This window comes from Lissotriton vulgaris, chromosome 5 (assembly GCF_964263255.1).
Source record: "Lissotriton vulgaris chromosome 5, aLisVul1.2, whole genome shotgun sequence".
Classification (NCBI taxonomy): Eukaryota; Metazoa; Chordata; class Amphibia; order Caudata; family Salamandridae; genus Lissotriton; species Lissotriton vulgaris.
The window spans coordinates 182,257,717-182,282,921 of NC_141693.1; the positions used below are offsets into that span (position 1 = coordinate 182,257,717).

The following is a 25,205-nucleotide window of genomic DNA, read 5'->3' on the forward strand; positions in this document are numbered from 1 at the left end:
TTTAACCCGTTGGCGTATTGGAAGCCAATGTAGTTTTTTTAACAGGGGTCCAGAAGATGTTCTAGGGGGGGCATTCAGAATCAGTCTTGCCGCCGTGTTCTGGACCACCTGCAGACGATTGATGGCATCCTCATTGGCTTGTATCAGAAGCCTGTTGCAATAGTCAAGGCGACTTATTACAAGGGCTTGCACCAGAGTCTTTCTGTAGGTGTCAGGCAGCAGGGGAAAGACTCGCCTGAGTAATCCAATAGTGCGAAAACAAGCACCAGCAATTACATTTGCATGTTCTTTAAGGGTTAGGCTTTGGTCTATTTTCACACCCAGATTTTTGATGATAGGTTTAGGGGAGGGTACAGGTCCCAAGTCTTGGGGCCACCAATCGGGAGACCAAAGCATGCTGGCCTTCCCAAAACACATTACTTCGGTCTTCCCGACGTTGCACTGGAGGTAGTTGGCAGCCATCCAGTTGGAGATGGCCCTCATACCTTCCACAAAATTTCCCCTAACATTAGGGTCAGGGGCATGGAAAGGGTAGAGGAGTTGAGTGTCGTCGGCATACGACACTGGGGTGAATCCGTACTTCCTCACAATCTCAGCAAGGGGGGCCACATATATATTAAATAATGTGGGGCTTAGGCATGAGCCCTGTGGCACCCCCTTAGTGAGCGCCCTAGAGATGGAATGGTAGGGGCCCAGGCTGACAGATTGTGAGCGCCCGGAAAGGAAACTCTCCAGCCATGCAAGTGCCTGACCTCTGATGCCCACTCCTTGTACCCGGTTCAGCAAGATCTTATGAGAAACAGTATCGAAGGCAGCTGACAGGTCTAACAGCACCAGAATCATCGAGCCTCCTCTATCCTGTGACATCTTGATGTTATCGGTCACGGAGAGGAGTGCAGATTCGGTGCTGTAGTTGGGCCTGAACCCAGATTGGGATTGGTCCAGGCCCCCTGTCGCTTCGATAAAGCTGGAGATCTGGGTGTTGACATGTTTCTCAGCCAGTTTCGTCAGGAGGGGCAGGAGAGAGATAGGACGAAGGTTGGAAAGTTCAGTCCAGGGAGAGGTGGTGTTTTTCCGTATCGGGTTCACAGTTGCCTCTTTCCACTGTTGTGGGAGCTTACCTTCCTTAAAAGAAAGGTTAAGAATTTTAGTAATAATGGGACACAATGATCTACTCAAGTTATTGGTTAACCTAGCCGGAAGGAGATCCCAAGGAGAACCAGATTTCATGTTTCCCAGGAGAGTTTGAACTTCATTTTCTGTGACTTCTGGAATGATATTAAAGGTCTCTGAAGGGGTTTCCTGGTCTAAGGTAGTAGAGTCTTCCGGGTTATTCGGGTGCTTGGCCAATATTTTATTGTAAATGGTGTCAATTTTGTCCTCAAAGAACTGGGAAATATTGTTGCATAGTTCTTGAGAGAAGGTATCCGGACTTTCGCATGCCAGGGGGTTAGTAAAAGTTTTGAGAATTTTGTATAATTCTCTAGTGGAGTTAGCGGCTTCATCAAGCTGGGACCGTAGGCTAGTTTTCCTTGCTTTTTTGATGTTTTTATAATAGGTGGATATGGCCTGCTGGTAGAGTGCCTTGCTCTCGGGAGAGTGGTCCTTTCTCCATTGCTTTTCCAGTTTCCTGCAGTTTTGTTTCTCTATTTTCAATGAGTCGGAATACCATATTTCTTTTTTGGAGGTCAGGGGTTTTCTGATAGTCTTTTGCGGGGCTAAAGAGTTTATGGTCTCTAAAAGAGAGCTATTTAATTTGGATAAAGCCAGATCAATGTCATCCGAATCGGAAATGATAGGTTCTTTCCAGGTTTGTTCAAAAGTAAATGGGGTAATTTTGTGCCATGCTCTTTTAGTGATACTCATAGTGGCCGGGGGAGCAGAGGGTTTATCAAGTCTCAGGAAGGAGAATTCCAACATGCTGTGGTCAGACCAGCTGGTGGATGTGGGGGGATGACAGTGTATAGAAGGGTAATTAGTAAAAATCAAGTCCAATGTATGGCCTTTCCTGTGAGTGGGGCCAATTATTTGCATCATATGCAAATAATTGTATTAGCATATCTTAATGCCTTTATGGCAGGCAAACAGGCACTCTGTTCAGCTGCAGTGTAGTACAGGTCAGCAGTATGACTCTTTTTCAGGCCAGTGTGCACTGGTGTTTGGGTCTGGGAGTGTGAATCCTGGGACTGGTGCATAGATGGGTTATTGAGGCTAGGCTTGTGAATCTCTCTAGCAAAGCACAAACATTCAGTAACTCACTGCATGAGTTAAACAACATGTTATAGACAATGGTTTAATCTGGCTTAATTTGAGTCGGTGGTTTCCGGAGCTGCACCGACACTTAAGTGTCAGCACCAGAGCTTAAAACAGTCTGCCACATGGTGGTGCTGCTTGCCTAATTTAGAGATGAGCACAACAACAATAGTTTATTAATTCAATACACATTAAAATAACCAATACCTGCCGCCCAAACCATTCTTATAGCTTTGAGTGCCTGGAATAGTGTGAACTGCCACACTTGTAGGAGTGAGATGGTGGTCAGTTGAGTGGGTACTGTCATCGTCGGAGCCGGCAGGTGCAAACTGCAGTTGCCTCCTGATGAGGGCCCTGGCACTTGTTTTTCTACAAATTGAGCACTGGAAACACTACAGCGTTACTCCTGTTACACGAGGCTGTGGGTAAGTCCTACTTACTAAAGCACTGTGCTGTATTTCCAGATAAAGCTTGCAGATTACCAACTCAAATTCTACTACACTGTGTTGTAACGCCCTTTGGTAGAAACGGGGTGTAAATCCTGGTGCTGCTACACTGCAGTGTCACTCTTTAGGGTTAGAGGTTGGGGCTAAGTCCTTGTAGTGTTTTGCTTGGTACTAGAGCCTTGGCGTTTGGAACATATGTAGGTTGGCTCAGGTTAGTTACTTTTGCTGGAGTGTAACTGGTTAGAACTGGAACTATGTCCTCACTCTGTGAATCCTGCTTGCAGTGGTTTAGTGTAAATGCCTTTTTTTTTATTTATTTTTTATTTTTAAACAATTCTTTATTCAGTACATTTTGACTTTAGTCCCTTCCCACCCTTTGTCCCTCCCCAACCCATGCCCATCCAGCTTTTAAACTTTTTTGGTGTAAATGCCATCATTTGTGGGAGTGCTGGCTCTGGTACTCTTTCTGTTGGATCCTGTATAAGTAGCATGCTTTTGGCATGGTTAGTGGATCTGATACCAGGAGACGTGGTGGCACTACATTTGATCAAATAAAACAGGACTTAGTGGCTCTGGTACATCAATGGTCTAGATAGATCTGAGGTTGATGTGTAGCTATCTTAAAGGGGAGCTCACTTAATGGTCCCCCTCTGCCTCCTCAGCCTCCGTCCTTCCCAAAGCTGAAATCTGTGTGCGGAACCACATCCAGCCATATATCCCCTCCATCCTGGAGGCCCTGATGCTGCCGACCAGCCAAGGCTTTTCGGAGGTGCGCGACCTCTTCTTCAAGGAGGTCACAGAGATGAACATGAATGTGGTGAATGAAGGAGGAACCGACAAGCTGGGAGAGGTGAGTGCTGCCAGGTCCAAACCTTGAGACTCCCGGGGTCTCCTCAGAATGAAGTGAACAAAGTTCATGTTTCATAGTACCTTTCTTAATTTCTGTACCTACTTATTGCTTAGGCAGCAAATATACATTAACCTTAACAACTCTGACATGTACTTACCTTCAAAAATTGTCTTTTCTATAACCACAATAAACCTCATCTACTCTCAGAATGTGTCTTTACCATACCCACAATAACACAAGTCTCTACTCAAAATGAGTCTTTAGACTAACTGTTAAATACACATCAATTCTTGAGATATGTCTTTACCATTACCGCTACAACACACATCCACTTATGAAATGTCTTTAGCGGGATTACTATAACTTGCAGCTCCTCTCGAAATGTGTCTTAACCATAATCACTATAACACACATCTACCCCAAAATATGTCTTTATAATAAATACTATAACACTCTTCAACTTGTGAAATATCTTTAGTATAATTACTATACCATTATAGCCCACTGCCAAGGGCTATGCAGGTTATAAAGACACAAAGCCTCTGTTATAGGCCTGTGTTGTAGGCGAGGGCCTATAATAAGGTAGAGAGGACCTTTAAGAACTGGTATAGCCCAAAGAATAGACAGAAGGGCTACACGGCTGTTAGACCATTCCACCCATTGCGAGTAGAATGCTCTAAATTAAGAAAGGAGAAACAGAAAGACAAACATTGGAACGCTGGAGTAGAAGGCATATACTATAGGCTTATAGCCCACAGCTGAGGGCTCTATTGGTTGTTAAAGTTTCTGAACCCAAGTTATAAGCCTGATCTTCAGACTAGGCCTATAATATGGGTGAGGGCCTTTAACAACAGGTATAGCCTGAGGCAGAAGGGATATGCAGCGTTTTAAACATTCCACCCACTAAGGGCAAAATGGTCTAAATTAAAAACAGAGAAAAAATAGGACAAACATTGGATTGTTGGAGGTCCAAGCTTATACCAGCCATTATAAGCTTGGATCCACTTCATTGTCTTCAATGGAGATCTCAACATTCCAATGTTCCAATATAGCCGTAGAGCCCGACTTAGCGGGCTCTACCAGCCATGAGGACTTTTAACAAGGGAGCGGGCCTTTAATGGCCGGTAGAGCCCGCTACGGAGGGCTCTAAGGCTATTAGAAGATTCCGCCCCCAAGAGGGCAGAATATTCTAATTAGTAAAAACAAACACCTCCTGGAGCCCAAGGGAGTTTAAATCCAGCAACAGCTGTGAATAAAGTAAAACATTGGAATGTTGGAGCTCCGGGCTTCTACCAGCCATTAGATGCCAGGGGCACTCCATTGTTTTTAATGACGCTCCCTACATTCCAATGTTCTAATATAGCCGTAGAGCCCTACCGGCCATGAGGGACTTTAACAAGGGAGCAAGCCTTTGAATGCCGGTAGAGCCCGCTACAGAGGGCTCTAACGCTATTAGAACATTCCACCCCTAGAGGGCACAATGTTCTAAGTAGTAAAAACAAACACCTCTTGGAGCCCGAGGAGGTTTAAACACAGCAACAGCTGTGAACAAAGTCAAACATTGGAATGTTGGAGCTCCGGGCTTCTACCAGCCATTAGAAGCCCAGAGCACTCCATTGTTTTCATGAAGCTCTCAACATTCCAATGTTCTAATAGTCGTTATTGTCCCTTAACCATTTCATTGCCTTCAGTTGACCTCTCAACATGGCAGTTTCTAAAATAACTCCCACCTTCTCTCAAAACATGTCTTAGCCAGAACCACTAGTTAAAATATCTACTCTTGAAATGTGTCTTTGCCATAACCACTATTATACTCATCTGTTATAGAAACATGTGCTTACCATAACTTCTATACCACACATCTACTATTGAAATGTGTCTTTAACTTAGTTAACATTTTACACTTACTCTAGAAATGCACCTTTTCCATAACCATTAAAACAAAAATGTGCTCCCAAAGTGTGTCTTTGAAATAACTACTATTGCATGCATATACTCTTGAATAGTATATTTTACATAATTACTATAACACACAATCAACCCTCGAAACATGTCTTTCACACATCTTCTGACACACCTCTACGCTCCAATATTCATCAATAACCTAAACATTCTGAAACAGTTCAACTTTGCAAACAGATTTACTTACCCAAACTATTCTAATACACATCTGGAGTCCAAACCTATCTTAACCCTACCCACATTAAACAACATCTACTCACCAAGGATGCTTCTTTACTCATCCACTTTCCAGGCACCTTGTTCTCCACCCATATCACTCTTCCTACATCTTCTTACTTTATGACTTCAAGTGTGCAACTCCATTTCCACCATCTTTAAGCACACCGCACTGCCCTTTATAGTTTCAAACCATAAACACTCTCCATGCTCCCTTCCACTTCTACCCCTTGTGTCCTGGTGGTGTGTTTTTGTTGCACTAACTGTAATGGAAGGTTCAGGGCAGTTACTGTTTTTTACCTTTATGTAGAACACACAAATCCCCAACCTTGTGGAATATTCCTGGGTAATTCTCCATGTCATAGACCCCTGCGCATGGTTAATATCATTGATCTATAATCATTGATTAATATGGCAGAAAACCAAACAACAAAATCCACCTTCATACCCACCACTCCACTACCACCAGTATGAATGTGTGACTCCCCACACTGCAACAATTCATATCCACAAAACTAGAGGCCTACTTTTGCCTTTTTCTATTTTCCCTACTTTCGCTTCTTGCTATTTTCTCTTCATTGTGTTGGCCCATTTCCTGCAACTCTTTGCCTGTTACATAGGGACAGAGGAAGAGAGAGTGTGTCCCCCATGACTGACTGACTCACTGCCATCAGGTGTCAGTCAGTATAGCTGTCGCTGTTTGGACCTCCTACTTTTCAGAGTCTGTCTGGCTCATTCTATATGTCTGTCTCACTCTCTGTCACTCTACACCATCCCTTTGACACTCCTCGCAATCTACCTGGCTCACCTGGGTATCTTGTCTGTTTCTCTATGGTCCTGTCTTCCTCTTCACAATCTGCCTGGCTCCTGCAGAGTTTCTGTATATCTCTCTGTAGTTCTAGGCCTCTCTCTTACTCTTTATTTTATTTGTTTGTTTCACAATTCTTTATTGGTAGATTATTGGGGAAGGAGGGACGGGGAACATAAGGTAAGGTCTGTCAGGCTCCCTCAGCCTATGTACACTCTCCACCTCTCCTACTCTTCAGACACTGCCTGGTTCCCCCTTTGTGACTGTCTGTAGATGTTCTCTGTGCCCCTCTCTTCCTCCTGACATGCGCCCATCTCCCTCTGAGTGTCTGTCCGCCTGACACTCCACCCCTTCACTTCCCTCAATCAGCCCACCATTCTTTGAGTGACATCTCTTGGCCCTTTCTCCGCAGCACATGGAGAAGTTATCGCAGCTGGCCTACCACCCGGTGAAGATGCAGGTGTGCTACGAGAAGATGGAGCACCTGAAGCTGGAAGGGCTGCAGCAAAGGTTCGACGTGTCTAGCACGACCGTCTTCAAGCAACGCGCCCAGATCAATATGAGAGAGGTAAGGGACTGGGTGAGGTCAGGATAGAGACATTGAATAGTCAATGCTGCTGCTACATTAAGGCCTCTGTAGACAGGTGCTTGAAAGCACCATCAAAGGAGAGAGCCAGACTGTAACACACAGTTTTAAAAAATGGCCTTGTGCCAAGATCTGAACATAAAGTTCACACCAGGTGTTATTGATGACTTATTTGGGTGGGATCCAATCTCTTCACTGAAAATGTGATGTTGCAATCAGAGGACTGCACAGAGGGGCCTTCTTTGTGAGGTGGCATTCAGTTGCGGCTGCCGCCATTCGAAATCGGGAGAGATGTGTGGGGGAGAGATTGGGAAATAAATAAAAATCGCTCTGCTCTTGCTGCGTCCGCCTAGTTGGTCCTTCTCCTCTCGTCCTCCGGAATTAGATGAGCATGAAAGCACAGGCTCCCCACCCAATCGAGACACTGCTCTTTTGCTATGAGAGTCAAACCAAGATTGGTCTGAGCAGCTTCGTTTGCCACTCAAACAGTGCATTTGAGCCTGTGGCATTTCTACAACCTGGTTGTGCAACACAGCTGGGTTGGAGAAACATAAAATGATAACATTAATGTTTTATCGGTTTATTGATCATCAGCGAACAGTGGGACAGTGCTCCTCCGCAATTAAGGAGAGGCTGCCCCTGGGGGCATTGCAAGCCCAGAACAACCTCAGGTGAGGATAGTCTAGTAATACCTCTAGCAGAGAGATGTTTGTGGATGTATGTGGATGAGAAAGGTTGCTGAAGAAACAGAATAGAGGAGCTTGGCAAAGTGTTGGGCGAAGGTCCGAGAGTAGGAGGAGTGACAGAGAGGGGGATAGCGATAGATAGAGGGATGGGGAGGTCGGGTTTAGTGGCCAGAGACGGGCAGTATTTCAGGATGGGATCATTCAACTTCCGACAGTATACTGTGGGGTTGTTGACTATGAGTGCCACAGAAGTCTTTCCCCCTGCAAAGGGTATTTGTCTTTTCGGGCGTGCCCTGCACCTTGTAGTATTAACGTGATTTAGCTTCTCGGCTCCAGGACCACATCCAGCCTGTGAGCCCAGATGTACCAGCAGAACACACCTAGTGTCCAGGGTCATTAGAATGTAGCCATGATCTCCCTGTAATTTCCAGGAAGCAAAAATGTGGTTCACGTATGTCCTGCAATGTTTCTGGGCTCAGCTCTGACTAAACAGAGCTTAGCTGCAGATTAGGACTTGTGAGACAGGCCTTCCACAATGATGCTGATGATGGTGTAGTGATTGGTCTCTGCCATCTCTACCCTCCTACAGTTGCTTGATGGGCTGTAAGTCTTTATACGGTGGGTCTTTGCCAAGAGTGAGGCTTTAATGCAGGAGCTACTGACTGTAGGGCACTCTTCAAGGCTGGCCTGGGCAGACATATACACCCGATTACTCTACGGACACTGACACAGCTTCAAGAACAGGGCTGATTTATGTATGATAAGGGCTATGATATAACTTATACATTTCCTTATTATTGCAAACTGTGGTCTAGTTAAGCAATCCATCGTGTACACATCTTTGGCAATTTTGCTTTAAGCATTACATTATCGGTTTATTATTATTATTGTTATTATTAATTATAACAATAATCACATTAATATTATTATATCACACTATTCGTGCCGCCGTTTTATATAGGACCCAGTAAAGAGAGCTCTCGGAACAAACTCCTTTGGGAGTGAGATTTTCCAGGTTTACACTAGAGTGACCAGATGACACATGCCATCCAGACATCTTGTTTCCAGTCCTGGAATTTCATAAAATAAATCAGTGCATGCTGGGATCTGTAGTCTGAGTTTGTTTCATTTGACTCAATTCTGCCATGACACCTAAAGCAATTTGTAATGGGCTGTTGTGTCCAGAGCTCATGCAGTCTTCTGGTAATACTAGTTTCAATCAATCAGTCAATCAGGATTTATAAAGTGGGGCTAATCACCCGATAGGGTATCCAGTCGCTTGCAGGCCCCAGAGGCTTATTAGAACAGCCAGGTCTAGACGGCTATTCGGAATTCCAGAAGTGAGGTGATGGTCCAGAGGTGCATGGGGAGGCTGCTCCAGGTCTTTGCTGCGATGTGCGAGAAGTAGCATCCTCCACTTCTGTTTCGATAGATGCAGGGAGTATGGGCAGGTGAAAGGGAGGTGGAGTGTTGTCTTCTCAATGGTTGGTGGAAGTTCAGGTGGTGGTTAATGTAGGTGGGTCCTTGGTGGTGTAGAGCCTTGTGTGCATGGGTCAGCAGCTTTCACTGGCATCTCTTTTGTACGGGGAGCCAGTGGAGTTTCCTGAGGTGGGGTGTGATGTGTGTTCGTCTTCAGAAGGCAGAGGATGAGTCTGGCTGCGTGTTCTGTATGGTCTGAAGTCTCTGTAGGGGGTGTGTGCCGATTCCTATGTAGAGGGCATTGCCGCAGTCTAGTCGGCTGGTGATGAGGGCTTGTGCCATGGTTCGTCTCGTGTGTAAGGTAGCCTCTTGAAGACCTTGCGTAGTGTGCGCAGAGTGAGGAAGAAGGCTGAGGTGATGGTGTTGCGATTTCATGGTGAGCTTGTTGTCAATGATGATTCCAAGGTTTCCGGCGTGGTCGGAGGGAATGGGTGCGTGACTTGGGTCTGATGGCCACTAGGAGTCTTTGCTGCTTGCCAAAGATCAGTACTTCCGTCTTGTCTGTGTTCAGCCGCAGGCAGTTGTTCTTCATCCAGTCTGCGAAATTTGTCATGCATCTGTGGAAGCTGGTTCTGGTGGTGGGTCGTTGGTGTCGGTTAAACCAGCAGTACTTGCTCCTGGGTGGGGGGGGCTTCATTAAAGTCCGTGAGGCACGAGATGCATGCCAAGAGTGAGGCGGCAGACCTCCAACGTGTCCGACTCACGCCACATGAGTCAGACTTAACATGGCTGGCTGTGAGCAAGGCAATGATTCTCCATTAATTTCATAGTGCCACTTATAACTCCTACTTATAATATTGATATGTTAGAAACTGATGTTTCTTTCATTTTACAATTATATTTCATCTTCTCTGGTTCTGCATTTGAAGGTCATGAACTGCCCTTGGGCTCATCCATCAGGGGTAGTAAGCGCTATATAAATGCAACTACAATTACAATTATTAAGATTTAAATAGCTTTACCAGTTCATACACAAGACAATCAATCTCCCTTGTACTGGAAGGGCGCGCTGAATGCGTCTTTTACGAAGAACAATCTCTGCAATGTGTAGTGAATGCCTCCAGGTGATATGGCAACCGAGCAAGAGCCCAGCCTAGCACACGCTGCTCTCTGGGCCCTGCTATCAGGTGGGTGTAAGTCTATAAGAGCCTCTTGTAGTTTTAGAACACTCCCATTTTGAGATGACTAACCTCTTTGTACCTGCACAGTGAGTCGCTGTACTCAGGCGCCCTCGTGTGGCTTGAGAGGGAATTGTGGCTTAACTGTTTCCTCTAGGAATAGTTTCTGCTGAAGGACATGACATTATGAGGTGGGAACGTGGAAAGGAAGCCTGAGGTGCGCTTTGTTCGCTCACAGTGTGACACAGAACAGCGGCGACCGGTAAATCTGTGCAACAATAGAGCGTGAATACCAGATTGTACTTGTATTTTACAGAGTAAGTGAATACCTTATTTACTCTGCGCCTGCCCGAGGCCACGCAGTGGCCATCAAGAGGGCGGGCACCTAGTCAAGGAGGGCGGTCCCGCCCCCATCTGCATGTCCGGCACATCCGCCTCACCGGTTGGAGGAGGCGGCTTGCCGTGAATCTCGTCCGGGCGGCGGGGAGGGGCTTCCTGGGTACTTATGCCACGGTGCCCTTCTGCAGAGCCTCTTTGCCGCCCGGACGCCGTCGTGAACTTGCGGGACACTCTTTTGGACAATCTTCTCGTTCTGAGGTGAGCGAGGCCTCGGGCCTACCCTCTCCCCCCCCCTTTTCGTAGCCGCCTGCTCCCTCCTTGTGAGGTGTGAGCCTGGCGAGGCGGCCCGCTAGAGCGGGCTGCTGTGGGGGGGGACGTCCGGTTCCGTTCCGGTCTTTTGTCCTCATGTTCAGTGCGGGCCCGGCCTGTACATGTCGGGCCCCGCGGTAATTCCTATACCGGCTAGTCCCGTTTCACGTCGGATTGGTGACTTTGTGTAAATTCTCCGGCCTCGGGGGGAGGGTGAGGGTACAGTTGCCGCAAGATGGGGCCTGTATTCTCCGTAAGCACAATACCTCCGTTTACCCTCCCCCCCCCCCAATTCGGCATTTCCGGTGGCCATGTTGTGTGGTATTGTGGTCAGCCGTACAGTTAGTTTCAAGTGGGGGCCGCGTGCTTGGTCAAGGGAATTTTTCCAGGTTGTGCGCGCGTGCGTTTAATGCTGTGTTCACACTGGGGGCTGCAAGGTAGAGGGTATCAGATGCCGAAGCCGGGAGCTTCACGGAGCTCGGTCCACATGGGCGCGGGACCCCACGTGCGCTCGTTCAAATTTACCGCCTGCATGTTCTCGGCCCAGCCTGCATTACACCCTCGGTGGAGAACATGCATAGCCTTCCAGTGCCCGTCTGAGCACCGAACCACGGTGCTCAGACCAATCACAACACTGCTGTAAGGCAGTGTCGTGATTGGTCAGGGGATTCTGGGAGGTTGTGTGCTTCCTGCAGAGAGGAGGATGGAGAAAGAAGAGGCGGCGGCTGGCGGTCAGCGGTATTAAGGTAAGTGTTTTTTTTAAATGATTTTTCGCCCCACCTCAACTCCCCTCCACCCCTGTTTGGTAGCAGCCCGACAGTGTCGGACACAACAGGTCGCTAGACAGCCGAGAGAAATGCCCGTCTTTAGTGAAGCACAGTATTGAATACTGCATCACAAGATGTACTGCACATCACTATCGCTGTTACAGCTTATAATTATTTATTTTATTTATTTTATTTTATTTTCGAAGTTTTATATAGCGCGAACAAGATCTTTGCAGATATCAGAGCGCTTTACAGGACATGGGGTGATAGCATAATAGTAGGTAATAGTTGAGGTAGTTAGGTACGATATGCATAGTTACATAGGTAGGTCAAAATACAAGAGGTAGGTCATAGTTGAGGTAGTGTAGGTACAAGGTGCAAAGTCAAACAGGTACGCCAATAATATGAAAGTACATAAAGAGGGAGCATATACTTGTTTAAAATTCTAAATTTTAAATTGTAGTTTAAAGTTCATTAATAATTATAATGCTCTAAAATTATTTGATTAAATGGGCATCAGAACTGTTTTATGACAAATTCTACCACCATAGGCCATATTACACATTAATAGGCATGGGATGCAGTAAACAAATTGTTATTGAAAAAGGAAGCAAGCAGCAATAATTTGCATCATTTGGGGCAACATTTGCTCATAAAGCATTTACTTGATCAATGTATTTATTTTAAGGTATTTTTAAAGCGCACTGCATTCATAGATTGAGACTCTTGGCACACTTTGGAGAAGTGTGGCTCACTGGTTAGAGCAGGCAGACCCTGAAGCAGAGGTCAGACCTGGGACCAGGGTTCAATTCCCAACGCGGCAGGGTCTTGAGCTCAAATGTCCATGGACTCGATAATTCTCGCTTCGGTGCCTGACCTAATCATGGGTTCACACTCTGCAACTCTGGGCATTAAGCTTGCTTAATCTCCACAACGGCCCCCCCGCGGCGGGATGCCTGGCTTTCACCTTGGGGATGCCCTGTAGGGGCTATCTCACAGGGAAAAGCCAGGACGGGTTCCCAAGGCAAGCGCGGAGATACCCCTTCGGGGGTCGATTCAGGCGCTATATTAGAAACATAATAATAATAATACAGTATACACCTGACAACAGCAATAGAAATAGAACAGAGGGTGGATTTATTTATTTTATATATTTATAGGTTTTATAACGTGCCTGAATCACCCCTACAGTGGTATCTTTGTGCTTAGGATGAGCACTAGCCAGGCAGACAGACCTTATGGAAATTGAGCGGTTTTGAGAAGTTTTCTAAAACGCAAATAGGCAGGGCATTGTCTCACATCGATCAGAAGCTGATTCCAGTAAAAGGGAGTGAGGTAGGAGAAAGATTTTCCACCTAACCTCGTTTCCTCACCCGAGGGACCACAAGAAGCGCCTTTTCTCTCGACCGGAGGGAGCTGATGGGAGCATACGTTTTCTGGAAATGTAAGAAGGGCCTTTGTTGTACTAGGCCTTGTGTACAATTCAGCAAACTTTAAATTTAGCCCGCTTGCGGAGGCTACCAGTGTAAATGTTGAAGCAAGGGAACGAGGGAGTTCTTGGCGGGGCATTCATAACAAGACATGCAGCTGTATTTTGGACCACCTGCAATCTGTTTAATGAAGACTCATTAGCAGATTTAAGGAGGGCATTGCAGTAGTCCAACCGGCTCACAAGCATGGTCTGGACAAGGGTTTTGCAAGGGTTTTTATTCAATTAACCGGTTATGAGGAAGTGTCTGAACTTTGGACTGGATTCTGCTAGCATAGCCAACGCCATGTATATCAGTCAGGTTATATCTGTTGTGTTATCCTTCGGAAGCCCACACGTCCCCCCTAGTTGCTGCTCCATCCCTTCTCCAGACACACACTTGAAGGGTATTCATTTAATACTTTAAACTGGGAGAAAACATGTAAGAATAGCTTCCACTTGTACCACTGGTGAGAAAAGACCATTCCCCTGGGGCTTTCCACTCCTGCTAACAGGAAGCAATAGGCTTGTCACACATAAATCACTTACAGTACCAGCAGCAGTACATTTGGGGTAGACAGTCTCTTCTATGCAAGTACCACCATTTTATTTTACCACCAGTATGTCTATTTCAGATGCATGATTACATTTATCAGTTTAGAGGTTACCTATTGGACTTTGTTGAGAAAGGGGCTTCTGCCCACTGCTGCTTTCAGTATGTAAAATGTATTTCCACTGCTAGTTTCACTATGAAAATTTAACTTTCATTTGAAAGTGTCCTCCTTCGTCTTCGAGTCTGATTTGTGCCGTAAACTTAGCAACTTTGTCAAGTCTAGCATTGCTGGCACTTTTCACTCTTCGTCCTCCTACCCAGCTGAGCGGTCTTGCTCTGTGTTCCACTGCTCTTACCGCTGAGCACTCACCCCGCTCTCAGTGGGCATCCCCTAGGTGCTGTACCCACAGCCCCTTCATTGTCTCACTTTCTACAACAGGGCAGTAAATCACTTCATTCACCCGTTCTTACCATCTCTCTGCAGCTGAAGCCCACATTCTCTTCCTTCCCCGCTCTTGCTGACTGTCCACGTTTTTCACCACTTTTCACTCTACAGTGGATTCCTGAATGCCAATGTACTGCCCAATGTGCATCTCTGACATGTTTGAGTGAATTTACTAGAACCACCCTAGAGCCCACTGCTCCATTCCCTCACCTTTCTGCTTCTCGCTCATATACAACCTTGCAATGTATTCTAACATTAAAATTTGTCAGTCCACCTTTATTCCCCAAATCACCTCCTTATCCACGTATCAGTTGAAACACTGGAAAATCTGCACCAATTCTATTTCCACTCTGGCAAGACCCTGATCAACACGCGGTCCACCGCAAGCAGGAATAGTTGATCTACCACACTACTGCCATCAAACCCTTAAAGCGATTTCCCACTTCTCTCCAGCTCCGCCTCTCTATGTCATTAAGCAGATGGACTTATTCTATACAGCTGGTCCCTATTCAATCTCCATTCCTTAATGTACATATCTGTGTATGACCTCACCCAAGCCTGTACTGCTGTAATTATTACACTCTGTACCCCTGCAATCCCATCAATACCCTTGCTTACCCAGCACACTAGAACATCATCAAACACCTCCTCAAGATTCATTTCTTTTGTCCTCTTTGCACCTTTTCAATGGAACATCTTCCAACTTCACAAATGTGGTTTCTGCCTTCTAAACAATTAAAGCCCAACTCCATAATACCTATTCAATTTGAAAGCCCAAAGTCATAATTCACCCTTGGCATGCCCCCCTCTAATTGTGATAAGCCTTGCAAGAGCCCAACCTAACCATCTGTGATACACCGTGCTTTGTATTTGGTCACGTAGTGTAATCCTTCATCCTTGTTTTGGTCATTGGAATCTGAAACTGGACTACTTAATGCTCAGTAAAAGCCAAGAAGTCTCCCATGCACTCTCATTAACAGTGAGAAGATACTGCAGTCTAGCCCTTTCAGCTACACTGCTTTCTGCTGGAGTACCGTGGTAGACCAACGGGTGCACTGGAATCACATGTAACACCAAAATGAACACAAGTATGAAGGTGCAGGAATACAATAACATAAGACAAGTACCAAAACTGTGCAAAAAAGTGCATAATGACATTACATAGGTTTGGAAAAAGCTGCAGGTATTCGGTAGTCTGAACTCTGATTAACCATAACACACCATTATGTGTTTTCTGGTAATGCACATCAAGCCACAAAGGCACAATACTAGAAGTGTTTTCTGATGTAGACAGTCCTTGACACTCAATTCCCCTGTGGAACCAGAGCAGATGTGTTTTCTAATCTAGACATTGGTGTAACACACCATGCCCCTATTGGTCACATACACCAGGCACCCTTATCTGTACAGAAGATGTTTCCTAATCTATACATTGATGGTGCACACAATGCTCCTAAAGCTTTAGCGAAAGGACTTTTATTTGTTTGAGATGCTGGTCGTACACACCATGCACCTTTAGCAGGAGAGAAGATGTGTTTACTAATAAAGACACTAGTGGTACACACCATGCCCTATGGCATTAGCGAAGAACTGTTATTTCATGTAGATGTTGGTTAAACACACCATGCACCTTTAGCTGTAGAGATGTGTTTTATATTCCAGACATTGGTGGTACACATCATGCCCCTCTAACATTAGCGAAGAACTGTTATTTGATCAAGATGCTGGTCGTACACACCATGCGCCTTTTGCGGGAGCGAAGATGTGTTTTCTAATCATTAGCAAATGGACTGTTATTTGATGTAGATACTGGGGGTACCTAGCGTGCACCTTTAGCGGGAGAGAAGAATTGTCCGGAGGCTAATGTTGGTGGTACACACCATGCTCCTATGCCTTCAGAACACAGGGGGCTCATTTATGATTTTGTGGAACAGAAAGACTACCATAAACTATCTGGACTCACGCTGCATCGAACTTGCTGTTTCCACGCCTCATTTAGAGGTGGAGGAACTACTAGGTTCTTGAGGGCATAGCCTTAGCTGGCCTCATCATCAGTAACCTATGACTAGGCAGCCCCTCCACCATAAAAACAGCTGGGCAATACGTGGAATGCTGTGTTGGATGGGCCTTTCAGTGCATAAAAAAGCTATGCATTCCATGTGCAGAGACTAAACTCTATTGAAAATTTGTGTTTCTTGTGGCTTTGTAAATACCGCTTGGTGTTCCTGGATTTCTAAAGGACGGTTGACATTTTTTTACTATGAAACTGCATGGTCTGGATATTGGCTGGAAAATCTGAAGCTCTTCGTGCCTGAAGAAGTGGTTTGTTTAACCTTTGATATCTGCACTTAAAATTTGCTCTAGAGAAGAAGCACTTGTCAGTCTGGACATGTGTGATCATACAGTCCACCTTTATCCTGGCGCTCTCCATCTTTAGTTTCAAAAATACTCCTTGATGTTTTTACTGTAACCTATATAAGTAAGAAAGACTGAAAAAAAAACAATTGTAATGTGGACCATAATTTGTAAACTTGAGGCTGCTTACGATACAACATGGCTCGTATGGGAATAGATTGACTACTTTGTTCAATCAACTGATAACAACTTCCTCTTAACTTTTCTTCTAGCAAATGGACAATGCAGTCTTCACTTTCGAGCAGCTCCTACACCAGGAACTTGAAAAGACGACGGACAGGGAGGAAGTGTGCAAGGCCATCCAGCGGATCCTGGAGCGAGTGCTGAAGGTAAGGACTGGCCAGCGCCGGCCTCTCCAGGAATGTGGAATCCTCAGGTGCAGGCACTTCCAGTGAGAGAGGTCAGATTGCTTCACAGTACTGACCAGCTGATAGACTTCACACTGACTCTTTCCTTTCCCACATCCTCTGCAGAAATACGACTATGACAGCAGCACAGTGCGCAAGAAGTTCTTCCGGGAGGCTCTGCTTCAGATCATCATGCCCTTTCTTCTGAAGAAGCTGGCACCAACCTGTAAAGGGGTAAGCTGGCATTGGTGGGGGAAAGGGGCTTGTTGATGCCAACACAGTAAGGTGCCATCATTGGGAAAGTACAGGATGGAGGTAACATAGGTTGAGGTAGCACTGAAAATGTACAGTGGTCACAGGACAGGTACAGGCAGCAAGGAAAGATCCAGCACTAGAAGTATAAGGAGTGAGGCTGTGAGACCTATGAGCACATGTACAAGGGAAGTAGAGCAGCACAAGAAATTGAAGCAATTTTACCGAATGGTAAATTTACCGAATCGGTAAAATGTACAGAATCGGTAAATTTACTGATTCTGTAATTTTACCGATTCGGTAAAATTACCGAAAATGTACGTTTTTTTTAGCCCCTACATCTCCATAGCCCTTTACCAGTTGGAAACGGCCGAAAATCGGTATTTTCGGCCGTTTCCGACCGGTAAAGTGCTACCTACATCTGGCCCCTAGACACTTACTCACCTTTAGTGCCCATCCCCAACCCCTTTCCCAATCCCACGCTGGACATGATTATGTCCACCCTCCTCCAAGTCAAAGAAGATCTCCACACCCTCAAAGAGTTACTCTTCACACAACCCACACACCCCCTTCCCACCACCACTCCCCCCTAACAAATGCCCCACCCATCCTACTGACCCTCAAACACAAAACTCCCCACACTGGACCACAATCCCCGCTCGCAATCCCACCAACCGCTCCTGACGCACCATCAATCCACTTTCGGACCACGACGTACGCACCCTCCTCCGCTCATATGACACAGTTCCCCAAAACCACTTAGCCATCACACACCTTTCCATCCCCACGATCCACTCTAACCCTCTTAGGGACCCCACACAAAACAACAACAGAGGCTCCGTCCCAAATAACCTTAAAAAAGTCCCCCTCACTCTAGAACCCTCTACCACCCTCTACACCCCCAGGCTCAAATGCATACTTCTCAACTGCAGGTCGGCCCCTAGACACTGGACCTTGATCTAACCATTCTGACTGAAACCTGGTTTACTGAATCTTCTACACCTATCATGGATATTCTAGTTCCACCCAACTACCACATCATTAGACTTGACAGGTCCCGCAAGACAGGCGGTGGAATCGCATGTATTTATAGGAGCAACCTATCAGTTACAAGAGTCACCTCCCCCCCCCACTTACCTCCTGTGAATACATCTGCCTCGATGTCATCAGCGAGAGCAAACCTGTATGCTCTCTACACCTCATCTACCACCCACCAGGGGACAACCTCATCTTCACCCAACAACTCATGGATACAATCTCAACCAATTCCGGACGGCAAAACACTCAAATTTTCCTTGGTGTCTTCAATCTCCATTGGAACGATCACAATGACGCAGTGGTATATAGCCTCAAAAACTACCTCAACGCTCTTGACCTCACCCAAATCTGCAACAGCCCGACCCACGATAAAGGCTCTATCCTCGACCTTATCATCTCCAAAGAAAACTCTACCCAGCTTGGGTCAATCCAACCCTGTGTCTGGTCTGACCACCACATTATCACATTCTTCATCAATGAAAAAGTTAAACTTAACCCAGTTCAAGCCACCAAATCCAAGGTCTGAAAAAGGGACCTGAAGAAACTCAACCCAAACTATTTACCTTCCCACAGCTGCAATCTCCTCCTTCCCCCTACTGGCGCTCTTGACGTTCAATCTTTGACCGACCACTACCTCAACTCTATGACCTCAATAATCAATGAGGCCGCCCCCTTGCAATTGAAAAGAGTCTCTACTAAGAACTCCAACCCATGGTACGATGGTAGACTCAACGAAGATAGACCGGCTATGCGAATGGCAGAGCGCACCTGGAGATCAGCCCCTTCGGCACTGCACCTTAAAACTCTGAAGAAAAAGAGAAACGCCTACTTCAGGAAAATCAAGCGCACAAAATCAGATTTCTTCAGCCTCCAGCTCGACCAAGCAAAAAAACGGCCAAGAAAACTGTTTGAACTAATCAAAACACAATCCAAGGAACAACCCCAACAATCACATAGCACAATAGGCGAAATACCATCCTGTGAAGACTTCTCAGCTTTGTTTAATCTAAAGACTGATAACATAAGGAGCGATCTCCGCAATGACATAAGCCTTTACTCCAACCCCCACAGCATAACACCCACTGAACCAAAAAACAATGCTGCATGGTCATCCTTTGACATCTACTCAGAAGAAACAATTGTCAAACTGCTCAGCACATTGAAACCTTCTAATCACCTCACAGGCCCCCTTCCTGCCAATGCTGTAAAGGACTTCATCCCATTACTCCTCCCACTCTGGACCAAAATTATTAACAGTTCACTTGAACAAGGACTCATCCCCGACTCCCTCAAAGTTGGACAAGTCACACCTATACTCAAGAAACCAACAGCTGACCCTACTGACCTAAACAATTACCGTCCCATTACCAATATTCCCACCCTTGCCAAACTGTTGGAAAAATGCGTACAGCTCCAATTGACAAAACACATTGAACATTTTGACCTCCTCAACCCTCATCAATCAGGCTTCCGAGCAGGGCACAGTACTGAAACTGCTATGACACACATAATTGATGGCGCACTCCAAATCCTAGATCAAAACGATACCTGCCTCCTCATCCTTCTTGATCTCTCCTCAGCATTTGACACAGTCAAACACGAGAACTTACTGGAGCTGTTAAACACCAGAATGGGTCTCTCTGGGACTGTTCTCAAGTGGTTCACCTCCTTTCTGCATAACCGGTCTCAGAAATTCAAGAGCAACAACTTGATGTCCCCACCAGTGCCTGTAACATTAGGCGTCCCACAAGGATCTTCCCTATCCACTACATTGTTCAACCTGGTCATGGAACCTCTCACCATCTTGTTACAAGCATCTAATGTACACTTTCACATGTACGCCGATGACACCCAACTATCTCAAATTACAATCCCCCAAAGACATCAAACTTTTGAACTCAACGCTCAGAAACACCCAATCATGGCTTGCCGATAATCACCTCAAACTCAATGCTCTGAAAACTGAGTTCCTTCTGATCTCACCTCCCACGAAAATCTACACCACTCAAACTTGGCTTAAGAACCTAACTGCACTCAATGTCCAACCTACCATCGTGGACTCAGCGAAATCTTTAGGCATAACACTTGAAGCCAATCTCAACATGCAACAGCATATCAGCAAGGCAACTAAGGGAGCTAATTTCCAAATCAATACCCTGAGGAAACTTAAACCCTTCCTCCCAGCCAAGGACTTCCAAACTGCAGTACAAGCCCTAGTCATTCCTCGCTTAGACTACGGTAGCGTCACCCTCTGCGGACTCCCTCTATCTACAACTGCACCCCTGAGAGCCTCTTTGAACGCTGCAGCGAGACTCATCACTGGATCAAAAAAAACCTCACATATTTCCCCTGACCTAAAATCTTTGAACTGGCTACCTTTTGAAGCCAGAATACATCTGAAAATTGTCTGCATGTGAAACAGGGCTGTAGACCAAAACTCACCCGGCTACCTCACTCAGAAGCTGACAATATCTGGTGGCTCAAGAACCACTAGAAGTACAAAGAATCTTCTTCTGAAACCTCGTAGATTCCGGAAGTAAAAAAACATATAAACGCTCCTTTTCAGGAATGGCACCCAGGATTTGGAATTCACTCCCTCCAGAAACAAGGCTTATCACCTCCACTACATTTTTTAAGAAAGAAGTAAAAGCTATCCTCATGACTAAAATCACCTGAACTTTTACTTTGGAACTATTTGAGACTCTGCACCTATTTGTACTATTCGTTTTTCAGATTGTCGATTTGTATCATTGGTTTTAGCTTATTGACTATGCTCCTCCATGTACCTACCCTATTTTGCTACCCACCTATTACCTACAACTATTCTTTGCTCAAAAGTTAATCACTGTTAATCACTCTCTTGTTTTCTTACCCCCTGTTTTTGTAAAGCGCTTTGATATCTGCAAAGATCTTGTTCGCGCTATATAAAACTTTCAAAATAAATAAATGCTGGAGCAAATCTATCACTGGAAATAAGCAGAGTACAATCCAAGGGACGAATAAATGAAGAATGTGCAAGCACTGCAGATGTAAGACACTAAGGAAAGTGTAGCACCAACCAATAAACAGGAATAAGAACAATATGCAGAGGAACCGAAAGAAGTTTGTGCCCTAGAAAAGAGCAGGTCAGAGACACGCTAACGTAGGCACATCCTGGAATGGAAAATCTACCATGATAAAGGCGTGAGACGCACATGCACTGGGCTTTAGGAGGTGGAATTGTACAGGATCCAGACCCACCTCAATTTGCACTTAGGAAAGGACAAGTACCAGCAATAAAGAAAAACGACACCAGCAGAACATCTAAAAATAGAAATATAATAATGGAAAGAGAATGAGAGCCAGAAGCGCCAGGACTGAGGACAGTGGAAGCATTGCAAAGGTACAGAAGTGAGACTCATGAGCACAGGGACAGGTAGACATCTACGGGTTGGATATTTACAGGAGCAAGTCTCACAGGAACAAAGATTGTGAGAAAAGTGCAATCACTGAACATTTACTATTGTGAGGCCATAAGGGCTTTGAGTGGAAAGCACTCACTGGAGCTGTACAGGAGCAAGTCCAATAAGCAAGTCACTGAAGGAATCTCGTGCACTGAAGGAAGTGATAATAGTGAAAATGTACAGCAGGAGAGCCCAATACGTATGTTTTGGGGTAAGAACACTAGAACCATTCATGTGCGAGCCTCTACAGGGGCTGTGAGGGAAAATGGAAGAATTGTAGTAAAGAAGGGTAGGCCCAGTGTACTAGGACTGTGAGGGAAGTGCATGACTTTAATCCCTTCCCAGCGGGGTTTTTTCACCTTCTGTGCGGGGGGTAAGGGGGCCGCGCGCGGCACCGCCGTGCAGGTGACGAGCTCAGCTCGTCACGAGTCACAGCGGAGCTGCACTCATGACGAGCGGAGCTAGTCATGGCCACACCCGTTTTTCGAACGTTCAGCACAGCGGGGAAATATCCCCGTGTGCGAACGTTCCAACGGCTGTGACAAGCTCAGCTCGTCATGAGTGCAGCTCAACCGTGAATCATGACGAGCTGAGCTCGTCATTAGCACGCAACAATTTAAAAAATGTTCTGGAGGGGGTCCCATGAGAGCCGAGGGTGAAGATCACACTAACAATATATAGAGATAGAACCCAGACAAATTAGGCAAATGTGTTGTAAAAGAGATCCCCTTGAGCAAGTTTGCAGATGATACCCTTTGTAATCCTAATCATGTCATTGTTTCACTATTAAAAAAATACTTTAACTGGAAGCTACATGTATTGTGATAGTGTAACGTTTGTCTCAAACGTGTGTGGGATTTCTACTCTGTTGTACAGTTTTTTTCTTTATAATTACCTGCTGCGAACTTGTTATCCTCACTCCCTCATCCTCCTCTGTAGCGAAGGCTGCATAGCCGCACTAAGGGCGGCATGTATTCACAGCGCCTCTTCTGATTGTGTGATTGTGTGATATTAGCCAAATCTGCAAAATCTAGAGGGGATTTGGTTCGCTACCACTGACAGAAAAGCCAGAGAGTAGTGTTTGGGTGGTTAGTTGTGGAAGTAAAGGTGCCTACCCGAGATGTCATTGCTTCACTTAAAGGCAAGTAATTACGAACCCTACTAGTTACACTGAGGAAGACTATAGTAGGCAGATACCCGGAACTCATGGATAAAGGCACAGCCCCATGAAGTTGTCACTCCATAACTTGAATTGGCACTGCAAAGGACCAAACAACGATGCACATAATGCCAAATGTTCCCTCACAAAAAGGCGTTTAGGGACCCCAGAACATAGAAAGCACTTCTCCCTCTTCTGCCCATATGTAGAGACTTCCGGGTAGCGCCGCATTTCTTGCACCCCAAGTAAGAGGCAGACTGGTGCCTAAACATCACGTCGCACCTGGCATCCTCAGCCTTAGCAAGACCCTCAAGCAAATATGTAGAGAACTGGTATTTAATCAGCAAGGCTGTGGGGTCTTAGTCAGCACACCCATTCATGTGTGTGCCCTCAATTCCACTGGAGATCCTACTTGAGTACAACAGAGAGTTGTCTAGAGACTAGGGGCCAGATGTAGGTCACCAAATACCGGTCGGTAACGGCCGATTTCGGACGTTACCGACCGGTATTTGGTGATTGAGATGTAGGTGGCCAAAATTTTACTGAATCGGTAAATTTACCGATTCTGTAAAATACAGAATTGGTAAATTTACCGAATCGGTAAATCAATATGTAGGTGGCACTGCAAACAGTGCCACAGGCCCCTAAGAATTCGTTATTTACCATGTAATACTATTGCATGGTAAATAACGAATTCCTGTGTACATGCACATCTGTGCATGTACACCTGTGCCATGTGGCACACAGACATGCCCTAAGGGCATGTATGTGTGTCACATGGCACACAAGCCTGAATCAGGGGTGCAACAGGGTGTCAAAGTGACACCATGTCCCCCTTGTCAATTCGGTCATTTTACCGAATCGGTATTTACCGATTCGGTAATGGCCATTGGTTAGGAATCAATGGCAATTACCGAATCGGTAAATACCGATTCGGTAATTACCGAATTCTACATATTCGGTAAATTAATCGGTAAAAATACGTACATAGCATTTACCGATTTTGTAAATACGGAATCGGTAAAATTCTGTATTTATGAATCGGTAAATGCCATTTACCTACATCTGGCCCTAGGACTCTAATCAATGTCATTTTGTCAATGGTGTCTTTTTGGCATTGTGCCTTTACTGGCGTTAAGTTTTGTCTACATGTTGTGGGTTGTTTAAAGTCGCAATACTTTTATGAACAGTGCCTTTATTGACCTTGACTTTAGTGCAGCTTTTGGTAGTTGTTTAAAAACGCAGCACTTTTATGGACAGTGTCTTTATTGGTCTTAAGTTTTGTCAACATGTCGGCGGTGGTTTAAAATCTCATTATTTTTATGAACAGTGAAACGATGACTTGTTTAAAGAACAGAATGCGCTTATTCAAGGTACTTATCCACAAGTTAAATAAAAAGCTGGGAACGTCCTAGATTACTTTGTCCATGGTATAATGCTCCCGTTCAAACAGGCTATGAGCGAATTAAATAAACATTAGACAAAGTGCCCGATTTAGAGGTTGGCAGATGGGTTACATTCGTCACAATGTGATGCATACCCAGTCCAAACAACCAGTAGAACAAAAACAAGGGACACATGAAGCAATTGTGTGTTTTTTTGCATATGGATATCACAGGCTGCTTTGAGATACCACATTAAGACTCCCCACTACTGACAATATCTGGCATTGTAAGGTCATAATCCCATGTTTTTCCTTCCACAGGATCTGCCACGATTCCAGGAGTTGATATTTGAGGATTTTGCCCGCTCTATCCTGGTGGAGAACACCTACGAGGAAGTGGTGCTGCAGTCGGTCATTAAAGAGATCATGCAGGGTAAGGGAACGTCTGGGGTTGCATGAATCAGATGCACCTCAATAGCAGGCAGTAAAGGGATCGGGAGGCCCTAAACACGCCCCTTTCAAATATCAGTTTCTTCTGGTATATATTAATGTTTTGCAACCAAAATCCATCTTTAAAATATTAATATTTTACCAACTACACAAAGGCATTGCTAGCCCTTCCCATTTTTGAATGCTGAAAACACAATTTTTAAGTAGTCACTGGTCCATGGAACTACTGCTTACTGCTGAAAAAAAAGGAAAAAAGCTTGTGAGACCTTTCATTATTTCTTTTTTTTAAACCCATCCCATTTGTCATCAAGGAAAATGAGCTGCACTAAAAAAAATATTGCCTATTTGAAAGCGTTCTAACACTTGGTGGTCTGATGACCCCGGCAGGCTACCATCCCTGGATGGCAGTGAATTGTAGTGAGTCAGACTTTG

General features: G+C 45.3%; 1 protein-coding gene across 1 annotated transcript in view; it reads left to right on the top strand.

Moving 5' to 3' along the window:
- Positions 1-25,205, top strand: part of NIBAN2 (niban apoptosis regulator 2) — a 270,668-nt gene that overhangs the window by 240,440 nt on the left and 5,023 nt on the right. Inside the window, exons 9-13 of the mRNA XM_086921115.1 lie at positions 3,362-3,549; positions 6,948-7,103; positions 16,913-17,029; positions 17,174-17,281; positions 24,645-24,756. Of these exons, the coding sequence (XP_086777241.1) occupies positions 3,362-3,549; positions 6,948-7,103; positions 16,913-17,029; positions 17,174-17,281; positions 24,645-24,756 (681 nt within the window). The remainder of the gene's footprint in view (positions 1-3,361; positions 3,550-6,947; positions 7,104-16,912; positions 17,030-17,173; positions 17,282-24,644; positions 24,757-25,205) is intronic.